General features: G+C 40.3%; 1 protein-coding gene across 1 annotated transcript in view; it reads left to right on the plus strand.

The window, feature by feature from the left end:
• The first annotated feature begins 4,722 nt into the window (after positions 1-4,722).
• Positions 4,723-19,964, plus strand: part of LOC126191257 (lysM and putative peptidoglycan-binding domain-containing protein 3) — a 79,860-nt gene continuing 64,618 nt past the window's right edge. Inside the window, exon 1 of the mRNA XM_049932066.1 lies at positions 4,723-5,110. Coding sequence (XP_049788023.1) covers positions 5,058-5,110 — 53 coding nt within the window. The 5' untranslated portion in view covers positions 4,723-5,057. The remainder of the gene's footprint in view (positions 5,111-19,964) is intronic.

A 19,964-nucleotide genomic window follows, 5' to 3' on the forward strand; every position in this document is an offset into this window, starting at 1 on the left:
GCCACTATTAAGGAGTCTTACTGATTTTAGTCTTATAATGATAGGATAATAATGGTTCAAGAATCATGAAAGAAGGTTGTATACATGGAAGAACCCTGGAGATACTAAAATGTTTCAGATAGATTATATCATGGTAAGACAGAGATTTAGGAACCAGGTTTTAAATTGTAAGACATGTCCAAGGGTGGATGTGGACTCTGACCACAATCTATTGGTTATGAACTGTAGATTAAAACTGAAGAAACTACAAAAAGGTGAGAATTTAAGGAGATGGGGCCTGTATAAACTGAAAGAACCAGAAGTTGTACACAGTTTCAGGGAGAGCATAAGTGAACAATTGACAGGATTGGGTAACAGAAGTGAACAATTGACAGGATTGCGTAACAGAAGAGATACTGAATTTAATTGATGAAAGGAGAAAATACAAAAATGCAGTAAGTGAAGCAGGCAAAAAGTAATACAAATGTCTCAAAAATGAGATCGACAGGAAGTGCAAAATGGCTAAGCAAGGATGGCTAGAGGACAAATGTAAGGATGAAGAGGCTTATCTCACGAGGGGTAAGATACATACTGCCTACAGGAAAATTAAAGAGACCTTTGGAGGAAAGAGAACCAATTTAATGAATATCAAGAGCTCAGATGGAAACCCAGTACTAAGCAAAGAAGGGAAAGCAGAAAGGTGGAAGGAGTATATAGAGAGTCTATACAGGGGCGATGTTCTTGAGGACAATATTATTGAAATGGAAGAGGATGTAGATGAAGATGAGATAGGAGATATGATACTGCGTGAAGAGTTTGACAGAGCACTGAAAGACCTAAGTCGAAACAAGGCCCTAGGAGTAGACAACATTCGATTAGAACTACTGACAGCCTTGGGAGATCCAGTCCTGACAAAACTCTACCATCTGGTGAGCAAGATGTATGAGACAGGCGAAATTCCCTCAGACTTCAAGAAGAATATAATAATTCCAATCCCAAAGAAAGCAGGTGTTGACAGATGTGAAAATTACCGAACTATCAGTTTAATAAGTCACAGCTGCAAAATACTAACACGAATTCTTTACAGACGAATAGAAAAACTGGTAGAAGCTGACCTCGGTGAAGATCAGTTTGGATTTCGCAGAAATGTTGGAACACGTGAGGCAATACTGACCCTACGACTTATCTTAGAAGCTAGATTAAGGAAAGGCAAACCTATGTTTCTAGCATTTGTAGACTTAGAGAAAGCTTTTGACAATGTTGACTGGAATACTCTCTTTCTAATTCTGAAGGTGGCAGGGGTAAAATACAGGGAGCAAAAGGCTATTTACAATTTGTACAGAAACCAGATGGCAGTTATAAGAGTTGAGGGGCATGAAAGGGAAGCAGTGGTTGGGAAGGGAGTGAGACAGGGTTGTAGCCTGTCCTCGATGCTATTCAATCTGTATATTGAGCAAGCAGTAAAGGAAACAAAAGAAAAAGTTTGGAGTAGGAATTAAAATCCATGAAGAAGAAATAAAAACTTTGAGATTCGACGATGACATTGTAATGCTGTCAGAAACAGCAAAGGATTTGGAAGAGCAGTTGAATGGGATGGATAGTGTCTTGAATGGAGGGTATAAGATGAACATCAACAAAAGCAAAACAAGGATAATGGAATTTAGTCGAATTAAGACGGGTGATGCTGAGGGAATTAGATTAGGAAATGAGACACTTAAAGTAGTAAATGAGTTTTGCTATTTGGGGAGCAAAACAACTGATGATGGTCGAAGTTGAGAGGATATAAAATGTAGACTGGGAATGACAAGGAAAGCGTTTCTGAAGAAGAAAAATTTGTTAACATCGAGTATAGATTTAAATGTCAGGAAGTCGTTTCTGAAAGTATTTGTATGGAGTGAAACGTGGACAACAAATAGTTTAGACAAGAAAGAATAGAAGCTTTCGAAATGTGGTACTACAGAAGAATGCTGAAGATTAGATGGGTAGATCACATAACTAATGAGGAGGTATTGAATAGAATTGGGGAGAAGAGAAGCTCGTGGCACAACTTGACTAGAAGAAGGGATCGGTTGGTAGGACATGTTCTGGGACATCGAGGGATCACCAATTTACTATTGGAGGGCAGTGTGGAGGGTAAAAATCGTAGAGGGAGACCAAGAGGAGATGAATACACTAAGCAGATTCAGAAGGATGTAGGTTGCAGTAGGTACTGGGAGATGAAGAAGCTAGCACAGGATAGAGTAGCATGGAGAGCTGCATCAAACCAGTCTCAGGACTGAAGACCACAACAACAACAATAATAGGAATCCAAAAGCCTACAGATAATTTATTACTGCTGCACTGGGGTATAATAAAATTAAAATCAGTCCAAAATGATTGTCTGTTGAACCACATCTTGTATGACATAGGGTCTGTGAATCAGGAGAGACTAAATGCTATAAACAAGCCGTTACACCATTCATGTCGAGAATTGATATTAAATTTTGTTGTAAAACTAGTAATTAGTACAAACCTAATAATAGCATATTCCAGTAGAAGACGCCACTCTCGTTAGTACGTACAAACCCAGTCGTGAGTTAACAGATTAAAAAACTCATTTTATCGGCTGAGTTGAGCGAACGTGCTAATTCAGGCCTACCTTCGTGACGTACGCCCCGCGACTTGTCTTCCTCGTGGGCCTCGGAAACGTTGACGTGACGTGTCGATGACGTTCCGTTGACGGCGTGTGCGAGTGCCACCACTTGAACTACAGAGGAAAATCTTTTGACGTGACGGCGACGTTCATATAAGTGTGAACCCTCGTTAAGTTTTCTCAGGTTTATTCTCCGGTTATGCGTTATTTCGGGTTCGTACAGTGCGTTTCTCTCTCTATTCCGAAAATAGAGCTTAATCAGCTGCTGACCGGAGATGTACAACTAGCCCTTTTCTATGTGATCCGTCCATGGTTACATATGACGCTTTACCCAGGTCTATAGCTGAAGAAGATATAAAAACCTACTAGGAATGACGATCGTCGTTCTTATTATGGGGACTGAATTACCAGCTTTCATACAAACGCAAACTATCGCTGGTATCTGGTATTCTAACTGAAAGGGTATCACTATTATATTCTGCACTCTCCCCATCATGACTGATCATGGTTATATGTTACACTTTTCGAATTGTCATTTTAATCAAACTTTGCTGGCTAAAAAAATAAGAAAGACCTTAATCGTTTGCAGAACAGAAATGATATTAAATTGCCACTAATATGCTGATTTACAATTCCACTTGTTCCTCATGTACGCCAAAAACAATGGTTGCTCTGAAATTTCTCTTTGTTTCAAAAATCGAAGTTTCTCTGAAAACTGCAACGGTTGACATAACTATTTATTTATGCAGTATAAACGTGGGACAGACTGAAGTTTATATATTGTGTTCAATGTTGTGAATTTGTAACTTGTACATGAAAGTAGATGAAATTAGTTTATGTTTACAAATCAAATCAGGGTAATGGTGGGAATAGTTTGGTGCCCGTCTTGAATAAGACGTAGATAAATATTAGATTAGATTAAATCCAGTTTTTGTTCCATAGTCCCAAAAATGAGATGATTCTCGTGAGTGTAGAACATTTCAGAAAGTATAATGTAAAAACATAAAGCATTTGAATATAATACTCCTAACCTGACTGATCATTTGTCAGGAGATCGTTAAAATAGCTTAATTTATTATAGTAAACTGGAACTGCTAGTATTTACTGAATTAATACACTGTCAGAATAGTTATGCACTTTTAATAAATTTGCAAACACAAAATACATAATTTTGATTGTTGTGTCCAAGCGCTGTCAAAACTGAAATCTAACGGACATTTTGACTTAAGCTGGTCTAACAGTCTCTGTAAAGATGTTCATCTATAGAGTAGGAGGAGTTGCCTATCAAAAAGTCTTTCTAACTCTGTTTGAACTGTGGTTTATGTGAAACCAAGTTTTTAATTGTTGCTGGCACTTTATTGAAAATGTGTGTTCCTGAATTTGGATCCCTTTTTGGAGCAGGTAAGTGATTCTAAGTCTTTATGTAGATTGTTCTTATTCCTAGTATTGATACTATGTATTGAGCTATTAACTGGAAATAGAGATAATATTACTTACAACAAATTTCATTATGTAATAAATACTAAGTTCCTTGAACAGGATTGTACGTGATGTTGTTGAATTTACATTACAAATGATTCTTATTACACGCTAAAAACTTATGCTTGGTTTCATGAGTTACCCCAGAATATGATCCCGTTTGGCATAATAGAATAAAAGCAAGCAAAGTATGAAATTTCTTTTTTATATTTATGTCTCCTAAAACTGACATCATCCTCACTGCAAATACAGACTTGTTTAGACGCTTCAGCAGTTCTGTGATATACCCTTCCCAACTGATTATATTATCGAGTTATAAACCCAGAAATTTAACGCTGTCAACCTGTTCAATCTTCGTCGTCATATGTTATACATAAACGGGAAGGAAATCTCTTACAGGTTCTGTACTGTTTATAGTAGGTCTTTTCAAAGTAAAGTCTAACGACAGTGAATTGGCTTTAAACCATTTATTAACGTCAATGAAAATTTCATTCGCAGCCATATTATTTGGAAACTCCTGTAAACAACGTTTTGCGTCATCACGCTGGTTAATTAGCTGACAGATCCTTGCAGATATGTACACAACATTGTTGCCAGAGCTGTTCGAGAGACCGTAACCTTCAAAACTTTATTTTGTCCGATTACGATTTTTTTGCCATATGGTGAAACAATAAATAAATACCCATTTCTACACGCAGTAAAAACTCGTGTGTTATAATATCATCGTAGCAGAATTTCAAAAACAGTTTACTTCGCTGGTCGTGAAAGCTTCAAAAAAGCTTGTTTTTACTAGGTCCGCATCAGAGTCAAACTATGACCGAGAGAGATTGGAAGTGAAAAGAAGCGATGATGGAGCATCTATGAGTGTTCTATAAAGGGTGCTGTATGCATAGGGGATAGTAGTAATATACAAGGTACTGAAGGTTTGTTGTTGGGACGCCTACCTAAGTTTAGTTGTTAATGTATAATGAAACAGAGTTATTATAAACAGAAGTCAGGAACTGAGCTTCGAAGACAAAGGTGAGTGGCGTGGTAAATGAAATATTATTAACATTGTGAAGGATTTCTTTGTATTTCCTCTACCTTTAGCAATTTATACTTACGGCAGTGACGTGCGTCGTTACTTCGTTTGCCCATTGTTTACTATTTGACATTTGATAGCATATCGATGTCATGACTTTTCCCGTCGAGGCATTTCTGCATAACGCTTGTCATTTATCTTGCGATGGTTATATACCGAGAGAAGCTTAGTGGAAAAGGATAGGGACGGAAAGTGTTCTGTGACAGGCGTCCAACATGTATTTGATGTTGTTACTGCGTTTTCTGCAGTCACCAAGTTACTATGTATAACGTTTTTTATCCAAAGTTAAAGAGAAAATAGGGATAGCAAATACTTTTTCATACAAATCTGCGTTGCAGAGAAATCGTGTCAGAAACAATTTACAACATATGTCAAAAGTATCATGAATACCATGAAACAGTCTTAAGTCACCGTTGTATGATATTTATTTTGAATGATTTATCCGTATAATTCGCTTCATCACAAACTCCAATGGTATCTGCTAAGTTGCTGTTCGAAAGCAATACACGTACTTTAAAACTGTATGGCTGGTTGTTCAATCTGCATATGGTATTTTGCACCCAATACTAGCTTGTCAGATCTAAATTATGAAAAGAGAGGTCCCTGTGTAGTAGCATTATGGAGGTCTTTGACATTCTTACATTCATATGTTGCTACTTATTAGGGGCAGTTACACACAGCACAATAGTTTCAGGTAAAGGAAATAAAACAGCATCAACATATTTTGGTCGTATTTCAGTAGTTATGAGTGAAGTGTAATATTCTTGTCTGCACAGACAAGGGAGGTAACCGAACAAGACACTCAAATAGAAGAGGTTTTGAACACTGAGGGGGCAGATCCTTGTATTATTGGGCATAATCTTGGTATCAATTAGACCAGATTTGTTTTCAAAAACTAGATGTATACCATAATGAACTGGGCTAGACATAGATTAATGTGGTAATAGCTTCGTTCCTAATTTGAATCCTGAGAGTAGTGAGCTAACAATCAATACCAATTGTCAGTTCATCATTAAACAAGCGCATAATATATTCTGTACCTGAGTCATTGTATTTTACGCTATTATTCAGCAATCAGTGGAACAAAATTTAAATGCTCATAAGGAATTAACGATGCACTGAGACATGGATGTGCATTGTAGAAATGTAAAATTTGACATCCTACACCAAGGCAGGAGCAGATCCCTGCCTACCCTCGGAGGAGGCCCCACAATTCTTTTTAGAGATATTCAGGATTCTCCTTCCACTTTAATACTGTAATTTACTGGATAGGCCTGAAAATACACAGCTCTGGGGCCTACGTAGTTCTTGAGATATGTCAGTGGGAAGAATTTTTCCTGTCTGCTTCACTTTGTGGCACCCTCTGAGGAATTGTGTGTTCAAATGTAGAGGCGAAAACTGCTCATTTATTGTCATTGTCTTAATTCATCCAATTATTATCTCATAATGATGTAGGAATTGTCAGGACAGTACAATATAGATAAATAGCTCAAATGTACACCTCACAGAATATGTAAAGGTCATTCCATGTCAATTCAACAAATTTGAGAAAATGTTCCAGTTGATAGTCTCAGATTTGGTAGCACACCAATGCTACCAAGTGTGGAAGACTCGTGTACAAAATTTTAAGCTCCCCTGCCAAATAGTTCCACAATTATGGCTTGTGAAAGAAGGTGACATGACCCAGAAATTGCAACCCACATCTGGCAATCTATCTTCAGACCCAACTTCAGGTCTTAATAACTTTGAAACTATTCTGCGCAGTCCAGTGAAATTTTTACAACCCAGTAACATCCACTTGGAGAACACACACTATGGATCAAAACACCAACAGCATATTTCTGAGGGAAAATAAAAAATTCCCAAATGTGATTAAAAAATGCAATACGTTAAAAGTTACATATTGTAGGTGCCATCTATGCCAAATATAATTCACTCAAAAAGGGTAGGCTATAAATTTTTTTGTGGTAAGCTTAATGTGGCCGAAACAAACACACACACACACACACACACACACACACACACACCCCTCATCTTGCCAATATCAGTCACACAAACAGAGTTACAACATATGAAAATACAAAAATTTGAAAAATTACCTGAAAAACATGGATTTTCTAAGTGTGGTAGCACAAAAGGGACAAGTGATATCCAAGCCAAATTTCAAACACTACATAAGTAGACCATAATATAATATGTGTCAGAATTTCAACTTGTTATTGCAAGGCATTTGTGTACAATAAAAGTTGACAGCGATGAATTTGGTTACATTTCTTTTAACACAATTTAGCAAGTAATAGTGATGTTGCAGACAGCTTGTTTCAGATAAAGCTGCAGCAATTGTTGGAAACCATTAGGCAACAGAAAGTTAAACAATGGTAGTTTTCAGGGACAGAATGAGTCATTGTTAGGCAGGAACAACAAAGGAAACAAGCAACAATTGCAGGTTACTCATGTTTTTAAGATTCTAGTTCAGACTGGTCAGTACTGTTGTGGAAAGTCAGTATGATGACAGAAGAGTGTACTAATGGTGCTTTTGTTCAAACAAGTTGCAGTATTGGTAGAGCACAAGCATCTGAATATCATAAAACAACATATGGAACAAAATGTGGCATCCACTTTGTACTGTATGATCTGGATGGATCGGACCAAGATTTGTTGCTATGGAGATCCGGGATACATCCTGTGGGCACAAGAAGTACAGTTCCAGGAAACTTTAGTGTTTGTTATCATCATATAAAAGTGTTTCTAGATAAGTATTCTTTCCTACAAAGAAGTTGTTTTGATACATTTTGGATTCATAAAAAGACAGTGAAGTGTAGCCTCAGAGAAATTGATATAAAATCAGTATTGAAAGTGAATCAGTGCATGGGGCTTAACATGAAACCAGGACAAAAGTTATCTTCCAGGTGTGTTACACTGCTAAAAAAATGAAGAATATTCTGATAATTTACATGACAGTGACGAAGAGTATGAGCCATCTACAACCACAGCAGATGAGCAATTAAATACTTAAATACTACTTGGTTTGTCTCCCATGAAGACACCACAAAGGTGGAAAAGAGACAGGCCCAGCTATGGTAGAAGAAAACTACAAGAAGCTCAAATGGAATTAAAACACAAAATAGCGGACACACTAATGGTGGAAGAGGAAGAACTATCTGCTCCAAAGGAACAGAAATCATGCCAGAAATGCTCTGAGTTGTGCATGATTTGAAAGAAAAATGTGCCATATCCACACATCAGAAAAAAGTAGCTATTCTTACCGTTGCACCATCCAGCTGGTCTATTGACTACACTGGAAAGGAGTTCAATGTTTCTACATATATGGTAAAGCAAGCTAGGAAAATAAAAGCATCCCAAGGAATGCTTCCACAACTTCAGCAGGCTCAGGGTAAGCAATTGAGTTAAGAAATAAAGGTGCTAGTGTCTGAGTTTTATGAAAATAATGTCTACAGCCAAAAAATGCCTGGAAAAAATACTATGTAATGGTGAAAATGGGATATGTAGGTGTACAGATGCAAAAAAGACTGTTGCTATGCAATATATCAGAACTATATGTAGAATTCAAGGAAAAGTATCCCAATACCAAAGTAGGTTTATCGTCTTTTTTCAATCTTTGGCCAAAATGAGTTGTGCCTGTAAGTGCAAGGGGCACACACAATGTTTGTGTATGTGAGACCCATCAAAATGCTAAGCTGATGTTTGCTGCTATAAAGGATTCTGGTCTGTGTTACAAAGGTGCAAAGAAGCTGCTAGTGTGTGACATCAGTTCCTACCAGTGCATGATACACAGGTGTGAAAAGTGTCCTGGTAAGGCAAATCTTGCAGAACACATGAATAACAAACCATATGGTGAACTCTTTATGGATGACAATAAACTTGTTTCTTATAAACAATGGACACACATGGATCGTTACAAGTCTTGAAACAAAGCAATGTACGGTGGAAGATTGTGTTGAAATGTGTTGTCAAAAAACGGACAAACTGACCCCACACAGCTTCACAGCAACAGCACAATCGTCTTATCTCCAGTTTGGTAAGGATAATTTGAAACAAGATGAAATCATAGTAATACTAGACTTTTCTGAAAATTATGCTTTTATATTTCAAGATGCCATCCAAGGATATCATTGGGACAATAGTCAAGCAACTCTCCAGCCATTTGCGATTTACTATAGAGGTGAATCAGGTGATGTGTCTGTCGTGAATCTGTGCATTTTTAGTGACTGTTTAATTCATGATGTCATTGCAGTTCATGCCCACATTCACACTGTCATGGCATATGTGAAAAACAAGCTGCCTCACATACATTTTGCGAAATACTTCAGTGATAGGGCAGCTAGTCAGTACAAAAGCTGTAAAAATCTCAAAAAATTATGCAGATTCACACAGAATGGAATTTTTTCGCAATAAGTCATGGTAAAAATGTGTGTGATGGTATTGGTACTACCATTAAGCGCATGGCATCACAAGCTAGTCTGCAGTGCCCTACAGAAGGTCACATTCTAACACCACTTCAGTTATTTAGCTGGGTACAGAAAAATATCTCTGGCATACGATCATTCTGTGTTTCGAAAGATGATGTGAAATCAGTTGAAGAGTTGCGAAAAAGCAGACTAGAACATGTTAAAACTGTTGCAGGCACAAGGAGCCATCATCAATTCTCTCCAGCTGACTCTGACAATGTGCAGATGAGCAGACTGTCATGCACAACATGTGTCTTCACAGAGTGTCTGACTCAGGATTCAGAAGCAAAAGCAGCAACATACAACCAGGTTGCTATGTTATTGCTGTTCATGATGACAAATGGTACTTAAGATGTGTTGCAGAGTGCTGTGAAGCAGAAGGTGATGTATTTGTGAACTTCATGGCACCAGCAGGACCAGCAAGATCATTTCATTGGCACACACACACACACACACACACACACACACACACACACACACACACCTCTGATACAAATATTAGAGCTATGCGTAATGTGCATGCTGAGGCCAAATATTCTGATAAATTTTAGGATTGGCTAATGAGATATTATTTTACTTTATGTTTAAATATTTGGTGATTTTCAGTGCATCACCCGATGTTTGTTGCCAACCTGTCAGTCTTTTTCACCAGAATATAAAACTGTTCTGAACCTTTGAGAAGGTAGAATAGTCAATGTGGAAATTATTTCTGCTTCTAGTTTTGTGGTTTTAAATTGCCGATTTCATTCTAGATTCACTCTCATTATTAATCACAAATACCATTAGGGATCTGCATGCTGGCAGGTAAGTGTTGAGAGTCATTAGTTGCTGAAGAGCCTTATGCAAGTATTCAGTTATCGACTGTACAACAGTTTTGTAGAATAAATACTTTCCTCACCGCAGCTACAATACCCCAGAAGATGATGCCATAGGATAGAACTGAGTGAAACTGTCAGGTATGCTAGCAGTTCCATCTGCAGACTACCACAGTGAGATTTAAGTGTGTGAAGCAAGCAGAACAGAGCTTTTTTTGTTAACTTATCCACATGCTTGTACCATCTTGGACTATTATCTATCTAGTGCTTAGGACCTTCACATGCTCATCCAATGTATGCCCATTGACTTTGGTACCTTTAAATAATTTTTATCCTCTTGAATCTGTATAGTATGAGATTTACTGCAATTGACTAGATAAAAAAATCTACTCATCAAGGGGCAGGAGGAGAACACATGTATAGAGGTATTAAAGTTTGCAAGCTTTCAAAACCAGTGGCTCCTTGTTTTGGCAGAAGGGTTGAAGGGGAAGGAAGAAGGATGAAATGGCTGGTGAGGTTTAGGAAAAGGATATAGTCCTTACCCTTCACCCCACTTCTTTCCCTGTCAACTCCTTCTGTCAGGAGGAGGAGCCACTGGCTCCAAAAGCTCGCAGGCTTCAGTACCTTTATATTTGTGTTTTCATGCTGTCACTTGGTGAGTAGATTTTTTATCTGTCCAATTACGTTATAATTTCAAAAATTGAATATTTTTTTGATGTAGTATGAGATTCGTAAGATTGACTTAACCTATTGGCTCTGAACCAGTTGTAAGCCAGTTCCATTAGTCTCCAGACAGTGCCTGATATTGATGTGTTAGACTTGTTATCCATATACTTGTCATCTGCAAACATAAAAGTTTCTGAAGAGGCCTTTAATGTTCCTGGTACACCAAGAAAGGGGGCGGACAGAGCACTGAACCTTGTGATTATGCCATATTTAATGTTTACCCACTGTCAATTTATTTTATATTCCTGCTCTATCATTTGCTAATGTGACCATCTTTTTTGTAAGATATAACTCCATTTATACAAAGGAAAGATGTTAAATTCCATACCACTTTAGGTTCCACAGCAATGCTTATTATCAAATAGTGGGGCTTGAGTTAAATAAACTATTGATTAGATGCTTTCTACGGAATATTTTTCTGTAGAGTTGAGGAAGCTGAATGCTGAAGAAGGAAAAAAACATGGGTTAAATAAAGTAACAAATGGTAAAGGAAAAAAGAATTCTCTTAAATCTGGTTAATGAAAGGAAAGTGAACTGGGTGGTACATGTACTTAAAGGTAAGGAGTTCTGAGAACGGCTATTGAAGGTACAGTGGAAAGATGGAAGAAAATAGTAAGGAGAAGAATAAAAGAGCTGGATGAAGTGAAGAGAGGAAGGTAAGAGAATACAAAATAGTTGGTCTAGTACATGATTAGATAGACGATTTACGCAATCAGAGGACTTAGTAAACCCGCACTCTTAACAGGGTAATTCTATTCTGTGTTTCTACTATGAGTGAGTTCATGGGATTGTATATTGCATTCCCAGAAGAGAAGCCATTACAGGATCCAAACTGAGCCACTGTTAATAGTTTGTCAGGAAGAAGGTTCAATATTTTGTTTTAACCTCTATATTTGGGTCTATGAGATGAGATGACAATAGTTGAACCAATGATCTCTGACCACAGAGCTGTGGTCATGAAGCAGCCAGCCATTTCCAGACATTTTAGTTATGTATTGACAGACAGCAGTATAAATAAGGAAACATTGATTTCCAAACAGCACTATCTACTGTAGTGTTAAATAAAACCAATAAAACGGAAATTTGACTGTATCTATTAATAGAAGACAAAAAGGAGAAAAGCCTTAGACCATGTCACAAAACAGGTAAAATGTAGTGAAAGAAACAAGAAACATGGTGCTTTTTAATTCATCTGTAGATCACTTCTACAAGGATATTGGTCATGTTTTGGTATCACAATTTAAGAACAACAAAAATAACACAGTTTGTATTTACAGGCATTTAAATAATAGAGCTTTATTTTGACAAGGATAGGATGGGTATTTGGCTGTGTTTTAGTAATGTCTTTAATCTCCTTTGTTTGTTGTATAGTTCTATTGCTTGTTAAAAATGCTGTTTGGAGTTTGTTTGTTCTTTGTTGACAAACATGAACTCGGCCTTGTTTTTGTTCCATGTCATGAACAGAGTTGTTTGTGCAGTAATTTTCATCCTCATTTTACGTGTACAATTGATAGGTAAATGTACTCGTGTGGTTTAGTTGAAGTTCCCACTGTTTAGAACAGACATTTACAATAAGCTCGACTATTTTAGGTTGTTATTATTGCGACTCTTCTCTGTAGTTTGAAAACTGTTCATATTTTGTGCATTTGTTCCCCAGAAAAGAATCCCACGGCTAAGAATTGAGTGTACATGTAATGTGCTGCTAAAAGACACTGGCTGTTACGTACTAATGACGGGACAGTAAAGGCACAACAGGCTAATGACATTACGTGTGCAAGTATCATTGCATGCTCACAAAACTTCAACTGAAAATCAGTATAGGAATAGAACAGAAATTTTGTACTTGTTCACAGTCTACAGAGGTGTCATCTACATTTGATTGAAGACCATCATTTTTCTCTCTTCAATCTGAGATGCATGGCATTTGTTTTCTTTATGTTCACTGTGGCTTTATTGCTCATTGACCAATTGCAAACGTAGAGTGAGGTGGTGCAGTGGTTAGCACACAGGACTCTCCTTCGGGAGGACGACTGTTCAAACCTGCGTCCAGCCCTCCAGATTTAGGTTTTCTGTGATTTCCCTAAATGCTCCAGGCAAATGCCATGATTATTTCTTTGAAAGGGCATGAGCGATTTCATTCCACCTTCCTTCCCTTACCAGTTGAAAACTTCCCTAAGGGTTTCATTTGCTTCTTCTGCAAGGAGTTGTCTTGCTTTCTCAGTAACTAATCTTCCTGTCGTCAGCAAAGAGAATTTTCCCCCCTTGACTAACAATATTGGGAATTCCGGTTGGTTGGTGGTAGTGTTCATACGTGCATGAGGTGGTGTGTGTGTGTGTGTGTGTGTGTGTGTGTGTGTGTGTGTGTGTGTGTTTGTTTTCTTTGCTGAAGAAGTCTTTGGGCAAAAGCTATAATGTGTAACAGTCTTTTCATTGTGCCTGTCTGCAACTCAAAGGGTCATCTTTACTGCAAGTAGCAATCTGTCTCTTTCTTAATATTGATAATTTTGGGAAAGTCATTTATGTATATCAGGAACAGAATATGCCCTAATATGCTACCCTGAGGGGCTCCTATATTAAAGTATTTTGTTTCTGATAAGTGTTCCATTAAAAGTTTAAACTAATTTGAGGTATATATTATTGTACCCTAAATGCTACGACTCTTATTCCTAATGCTTGTAGTTTATTTAGTAGAATCTCGTGGCCAACAGCATCAAATATCTTAGCTCTAAAAATAAGTCTGTAATAACTTACCCTTATCAAAAGCATCAAGTATTACTTTTTTGAATTATAATATGGCTGATTCTGTACTTCTAGCACTTCAGAAGCCAAACTGTGATTCCCTTAAAAGCTTTTATTTATTCAAGTAATTCATTAATCTGTCTTTCATAGTTGATCCTTTTATTTTTGACAGTGGTGACAACAGGGAAAAAGAGTGGTACAGTAGTTTTCTGTGTCATTTGAATTGTGTTTCTTTAGCAGAGCTATAACTCTTCTCCATATTCAAATTAAGTAATTAAACTGACAGTGTTCACAGTGCTGCAGTTCAGGCTGTATACAGCACGAGACACTGAGACATCATAGGTATATCCATTAGTTGGTGTGCACAAGGAGTATGCTGGAAAAAATAGTGGTTCCAGTTTTTGCATCAAGTGAAAATGCACGGTAAGCAGTCAAAATGTGGTGTGGGTGTACAAAAAGGAGAGGAAACTCCAGACATGCAATAACAATGCTTCTGGAACATTTATTAGGATATTGTCACAACATGTGTTCAAATGGTCTCCCAACTCACCCTCTGTAATGTGGCATAGTTGGCAGTTGCTCACAGAATAACCGATATCATCATATGCTATCCTGCAGGTCAGGAAGAGTCTGGATACATCAGTCTTTCAGATATCTCCACAACCAAAAGTCACATGCATTTACGTCACGAATGTGGAAGGCCATGCATCTTGAAATTGCCTGCAGATGATGCAGTCATTACTGAAGATTTATCAAAACAAATCTTTCACCTACAAATGACATGTAGTGACGCCCAATCTTGCAAGAATCGCCTATTGCACGAGGAGATCCTTATAACATGCAGGCGTCACTGTACACCTAACAGGTGTGCAAGGTGTCATCTCCTTGAAGAAAAACTGACTGAGGATAAAGGAGCATGTCAAACCTCACCACAGTCACATAAGCTGAGTGCAGCAGATGTCTGTAATGGAGTGGAGTAGGACTCCATGTGCAACAGCTCTACGTGTTCACGGCACCATGGAGAGTAAAATGTGTCTCATCCATCCGAAGCATATTCCCCGCGCACATGTCATCCGTTTCCATCAATGCCAAAAAGTGAGCGGTAAAGTACAGCATTGTAGCCTATCTTGGGGTTTCAGTTGGTGTGCATTCTGAATCTTGCAGGGATACCACTGGAAAATGTGCTGCAAAATCTTTTGAACTTTCGATTAGGGGAGAGACAATTCCCATGAAACAGCTTGAGCACTGTGCTATAGCTACAGCAACTTCATCAAACACTACCATGGGAATAGGCTGCCTCACTCTTCCTGCTGCTCCATCTAATTCACCTGTTTCTTTAAATTTCTTGATCATATTCTTTAGCCGATTTATTGACATGGGGCCTCTTCACATCTGTTTTTGTTGGCGATGTTACTGCAGTGGAGTTCTGCTATTGCTGCTGTTCTGATAAAACAACTTTACCAGCAGTGCATGGCCTTCCTCCTTGATAGCCATTCCGTATTGTATTTAAAAAAAAAATCCAACCTTCTTTACATTTCACTCCAATAGTAGTCAGCATTTTCTACCTACTGCCCACGTCTGTATCTGTGTTAGTAGTAAAATTTTTGAACTGCACACAGCTTTCACAGTAATGGTGATTTATAAAGCAGGGAAGTAACTTTAAGTTAGAAAATTTATAAAGCAGAGTTACAGCAAGTTAAAACTATAATAATAATTGCTTGTCAAATATTTTGTCAAAATTTTGTGAAAATCAAATAAAAATATTTCTAAAACCACTAGCACCAACTGCCAACCATAAAAGCAGGAATGGCCACTAGCAGGCGGCAGGGACCAGGTTGACTACCATTGCTTTACACCAACACTACACAAAAGAAATAAACATGTCTCACCAAGTGATAAATGGCATACTGAATCGAAACAGGAAGCGTTTCACATTGTTACTGGTTTCAGCACCATATTTTTATCTGGTGGTAGAAAGTGGAAGTATTATTTTTCTCAGCATACTCTGCAAGCGCACTGATTAGAGGACATACTTGCGATGTGTAGAGCCAACACTAAAGCACACCATTCTCTCCCCTCCCCCCTTCCCTTCACCCCATGCACACGCGCGCGGGGCTGACGGTCCTTTCGTGAGTATGTGCGTGGCAAGCACACCACCCCGAGCTATTGCAGCCTTCCTTCTTTCCCGGGCTGCATTTCCTTGCCCTTCTCCTCCTTTCCTCTCCTTGCTCCTTCCCCTTCGTCCTCTTCTCTCCCTCTCTTGGTGTCCTTGTTTATGTTGGCCCCGCTGTTCTCCTGGTTATGTTGGCTTTGCAATTTGGTTTTGTTGTGTAATTACCTCATCATTTTGCCATTCTCTGGTCCCCCTCTGGGGTTTGACCTCCATTACTAAATTTCTATACCGTGGTGTGAGCCATTTGGGGAAGAGCACCTTACCTAGTGTCTCTGACGTGTGCCCTCCTAGTTCATTCCGCCTTTTCTTTCACGTTGTTGTCTGGTGCTAGGGTGCATAGCCAGCCCGTGTGGTGGGGGTCGCTATGTACCTTTTCGGTTGAGCCCCCTGAAAACACAGGGATCACACTTCTGATACCTGAGCTGTGACCTCCTCATGTAAGCCTAGGAGTGGTTGCTTGTCGTCCTGGAGCATCGGAACTCCTGGCAGTGTCCACCGTGCCAGATGGCTCTTGCTGTGGCTGGGTGACGCCCATGGGAAGAGCCCCTCATCAGTACGGCCATCTCTTTGCATGGAAATGATTCTTTTAGTGCTGCTTCTTCTGCCCCTTTGACCTGCCCTTCCGCTACTACCCCCTGGGAAGAGGGTCAGGCTCATCGGCTAGGGGCGAAACCTTTCCTCCGCTATCTGGTTTGCACCAGGACTAATGGGGATACTTTCACCAATACCAAACCTTTATTTTTTGTGGAACACATTGAAGACTAGTTTGGCAATGTGGACTCTCTGAGTAAGATGCAGTCGGGTTCGTTGTTGATAAAAACTGCTGCAGCTGCCCAGTCTGCGACCCTTTGTGCGTGTAACCATCTTGGCACAATTTCTGTCCCCCCCCCCCCCCCCCTCCTCACCCAGACTTTGAATATGGTTCAAGGTGTAATTTTTCACAGGGACCTCATCCTTCAAACTGATGAGGAACTTTGGGACAACCTCGGATGGCAGGTTGTTAACTTTGTTCGGCATGTTCAGAAGGGTCTGGAGGATATTTGCATTGATACTGGTGCCTTTATCCTGGCCTTTGAAGGGGATACCCTCCCTGAGAAGGACAAGATTATTGTTTATCGAAGTGATGTGAAGCCGTACATCCCACCACCTAAGTGTTTGCGTTTTGGACACGTCTTCCCGCTGTTTGCAGCTCTGTTGTGACTGTGGATGTCCACTTCGTGAGGAGAGTTCCTGTGTTTCCCCTCCTGCGTGTGTGAATTGTTGTGGCAATCATTCTCCACATACACCGGATTACCCCGTTTATAAGAAGGAAAAGAAGATACAGGAGTATAAGTCCCTCAATCGTCTAACCTACACTGAGGCTCGTAAGAAGTATGCACTTATTCATCCTCTGTCTGTGACTTCTAGCTATGCTTTAGCTACATCTTCATCCCTTCCTCCCCCTTCCTTACCCCAGTCCCTAACCCCTCTCCTCCCCCCCCTCTCCTGCGACTCCCACACCCTCCCCTCTGGGCACCGCTCCCCCTCCCCAGCCGGAGGAGTGTCCCACTTCTTTGGCATCTGCCGGTCAAGGGTGCCCCTACCGGGATACCCCTTCCCGGCACCTACTAGGCCAAAGGTCTGCTGCTGCACGACAACCACGAGAACCACAGTCTGTGGGCCTCCAGGTCGCCCGATCTCTTTCTGTTCCAGATCTTGCTGCTGCTGGCTTCTTTTTGCCACACAGCCCTCCCGCACAGCCCTCCTCGATCTCAAACAGAAAAGAAGAAGAAACATAAGTCCTGGGACAAGGAGCCTCTGGTGTAGCCAGAGGTCCTGTCCCCACCTTTGCAACATGATTCTGACCTGTTGTTCATTTGTTCATGGATGTTTCCGTAAAATCAATGTCCTTCGCTTTCTTGCCCACACCTTTTGGGGTGCAGACAACTCCATCACTCTCTGCCTTTTCGGCCTTTAATGCTGTCTCACTTGTACTATGGTTGTCAAGTTTATGGTTCAGCTGCTCGTTCCACAGTGCACCTCCTGGATCCAGTCCACCATCGTGGTATCCGTTTGGTCACTGGTGCCTTCCCTACTAGTAGCCCTGTTGATAGTCTCCTGGTTGAAGCTGGGATATTTCCCCCCCCCCCCCCCCCTCCATTTCTGTTCGGCGGTCCCAGCTTCTGGTTTCTTATGCAGTCGCTGTCCATTCCTCTCCCACTCATCCTTCCTATGCTATCCCGTTCCCAGACCAAGGACGTCGCCCGTCTGATTCTCACCCTCGGGTGGGTTTACTGGTTGGGCTCCACCTTATGTCTCTTCGCCGTGATTTTCAGCTTCCTTCTTTGTCCTGTCTCCCACGTTTCCTCCCCAACACCCACCCTTGGTTAGTTCCTCAGCCCCGGATTCGGATCGATCTCTGCCAAGGTCCGAAAGATTCCATTCCCCTGATGGTGTTCCATTGTTTTTTCCACCGAATTTTATGGGAGTTTCGAGTTGCTGTTGTTTTTTACACTGATGGCTTTAAATCTGCTGATCGTGTGGGATATGCCTTCACGTCCTCTGTTGGCATGGAAAATCACATGCCAATTACATGTGGGGTGTTTGATGGCAATTTCCTATGCCCTTACCTTTATTAAACAGTCCCAACTCCACCACGTTTTGCTATGTACGGACTCAATTAGTGGCCTTCAGGCTATTGACCGGTGTTTTTCCCACCATCCCTTGGTCTTGGGCATCCATGACTGTCTCGCTGAACTTCATCATGCTGCTTGTTCCGTTGTTTTCCTTTGGGTCCCTGGCCATGTGGGTATCTCAGGTAATGAACTTGCTGATTGTTTGGTTGGGGGAGCAGTCACTTAGCCCCCTTCTCAGTAATGCCTCCTGTGGTGGATTTACGGCTTCATATCGAATCCCACTTCGCACAATCATGGACCAACTCTTGGGAGGCTACCTCCCTGTCTAATAAACTTTGTGCGACTAAGGTGACACCTGTCCCATGGCGTTCTTCCTCGTGTCTCTCCCAAAAGGACTCGACCCCACCCTGTGTCATTTCCGCATCGGCCATACCAGGCTGTCCCATGGTTTTCTTTGGCGTGATGAGCCACCCCCACTTTGTGGTTGTGGAGCCTTCCAGTCAGTAGCCCACATTTTGGTGGAATGTCCCCTTCTTTTGGCTCTGCGTACTAAGTACAGTCTTCCCCGCACTTTACCTTTAATATTGGCAGGCGATTCCCGGATGGTCGAACTGGTTCTCAGTTTCCTCCATGAAAGTGGTTTTTATTCTCAGTTTTAAGGTTTTTAATCTCCCTCTAGAGTAGGGGCAGGGTGGTGAGGGTTGGGGTGTCTCCCAATGTAAGCTGTGTTTGGAGATTCCTGACTCCCCTCCCTGGCCAAGATCTTCTTTTCTTTCCCTTTTACTCTGTTTTTATCACTTTTTAGAATTGGTTAGTCTCCTTTTACAATGCGCACTTCTACATTCTAGCAGTTGAATGCTTTTGAATAGCAGGTGGTCTTGCCTGTACTGCATCAGAGATGGAGTATTTCCTGTGTCTAGCATAGCAAGGTTGCTCACTTGCTGACTTCCCTCATTTTGTTTACACCATTGACAACATGACTGCACTTTTACGTTTTTTAGCATTTTACCGTTTATCGTTTTGATTTTTCTGAGATGTCAATGGACCACATTTGAAACCAGGGACTGAAAACCTTGCTGTCTGGTCCCTTCAACTCCAATCAACCAACCAACCTCTTTCCTTTCCATTACTGCATGCCAATCCTCCTGCTCTTCTTTTTCCTCTCCCTTTGGGAACATGTCTTGGATATTTTCGGGAATGCATTCTGAATTTTCCGAGCCTGGCATCGGAACAGTCCTAGTCTGCTTTTTCCCCCT

This window comes from Schistocerca cancellata, chromosome 6 (genome assembly GCF_023864275.1).
Source record: "Schistocerca cancellata isolate TAMUIC-IGC-003103 chromosome 6, iqSchCanc2.1, whole genome shotgun sequence".
Classification (NCBI taxonomy): domain Eukaryota; kingdom Metazoa; phylum Arthropoda; class Insecta; order Orthoptera; family Acrididae; genus Schistocerca; species Schistocerca cancellata.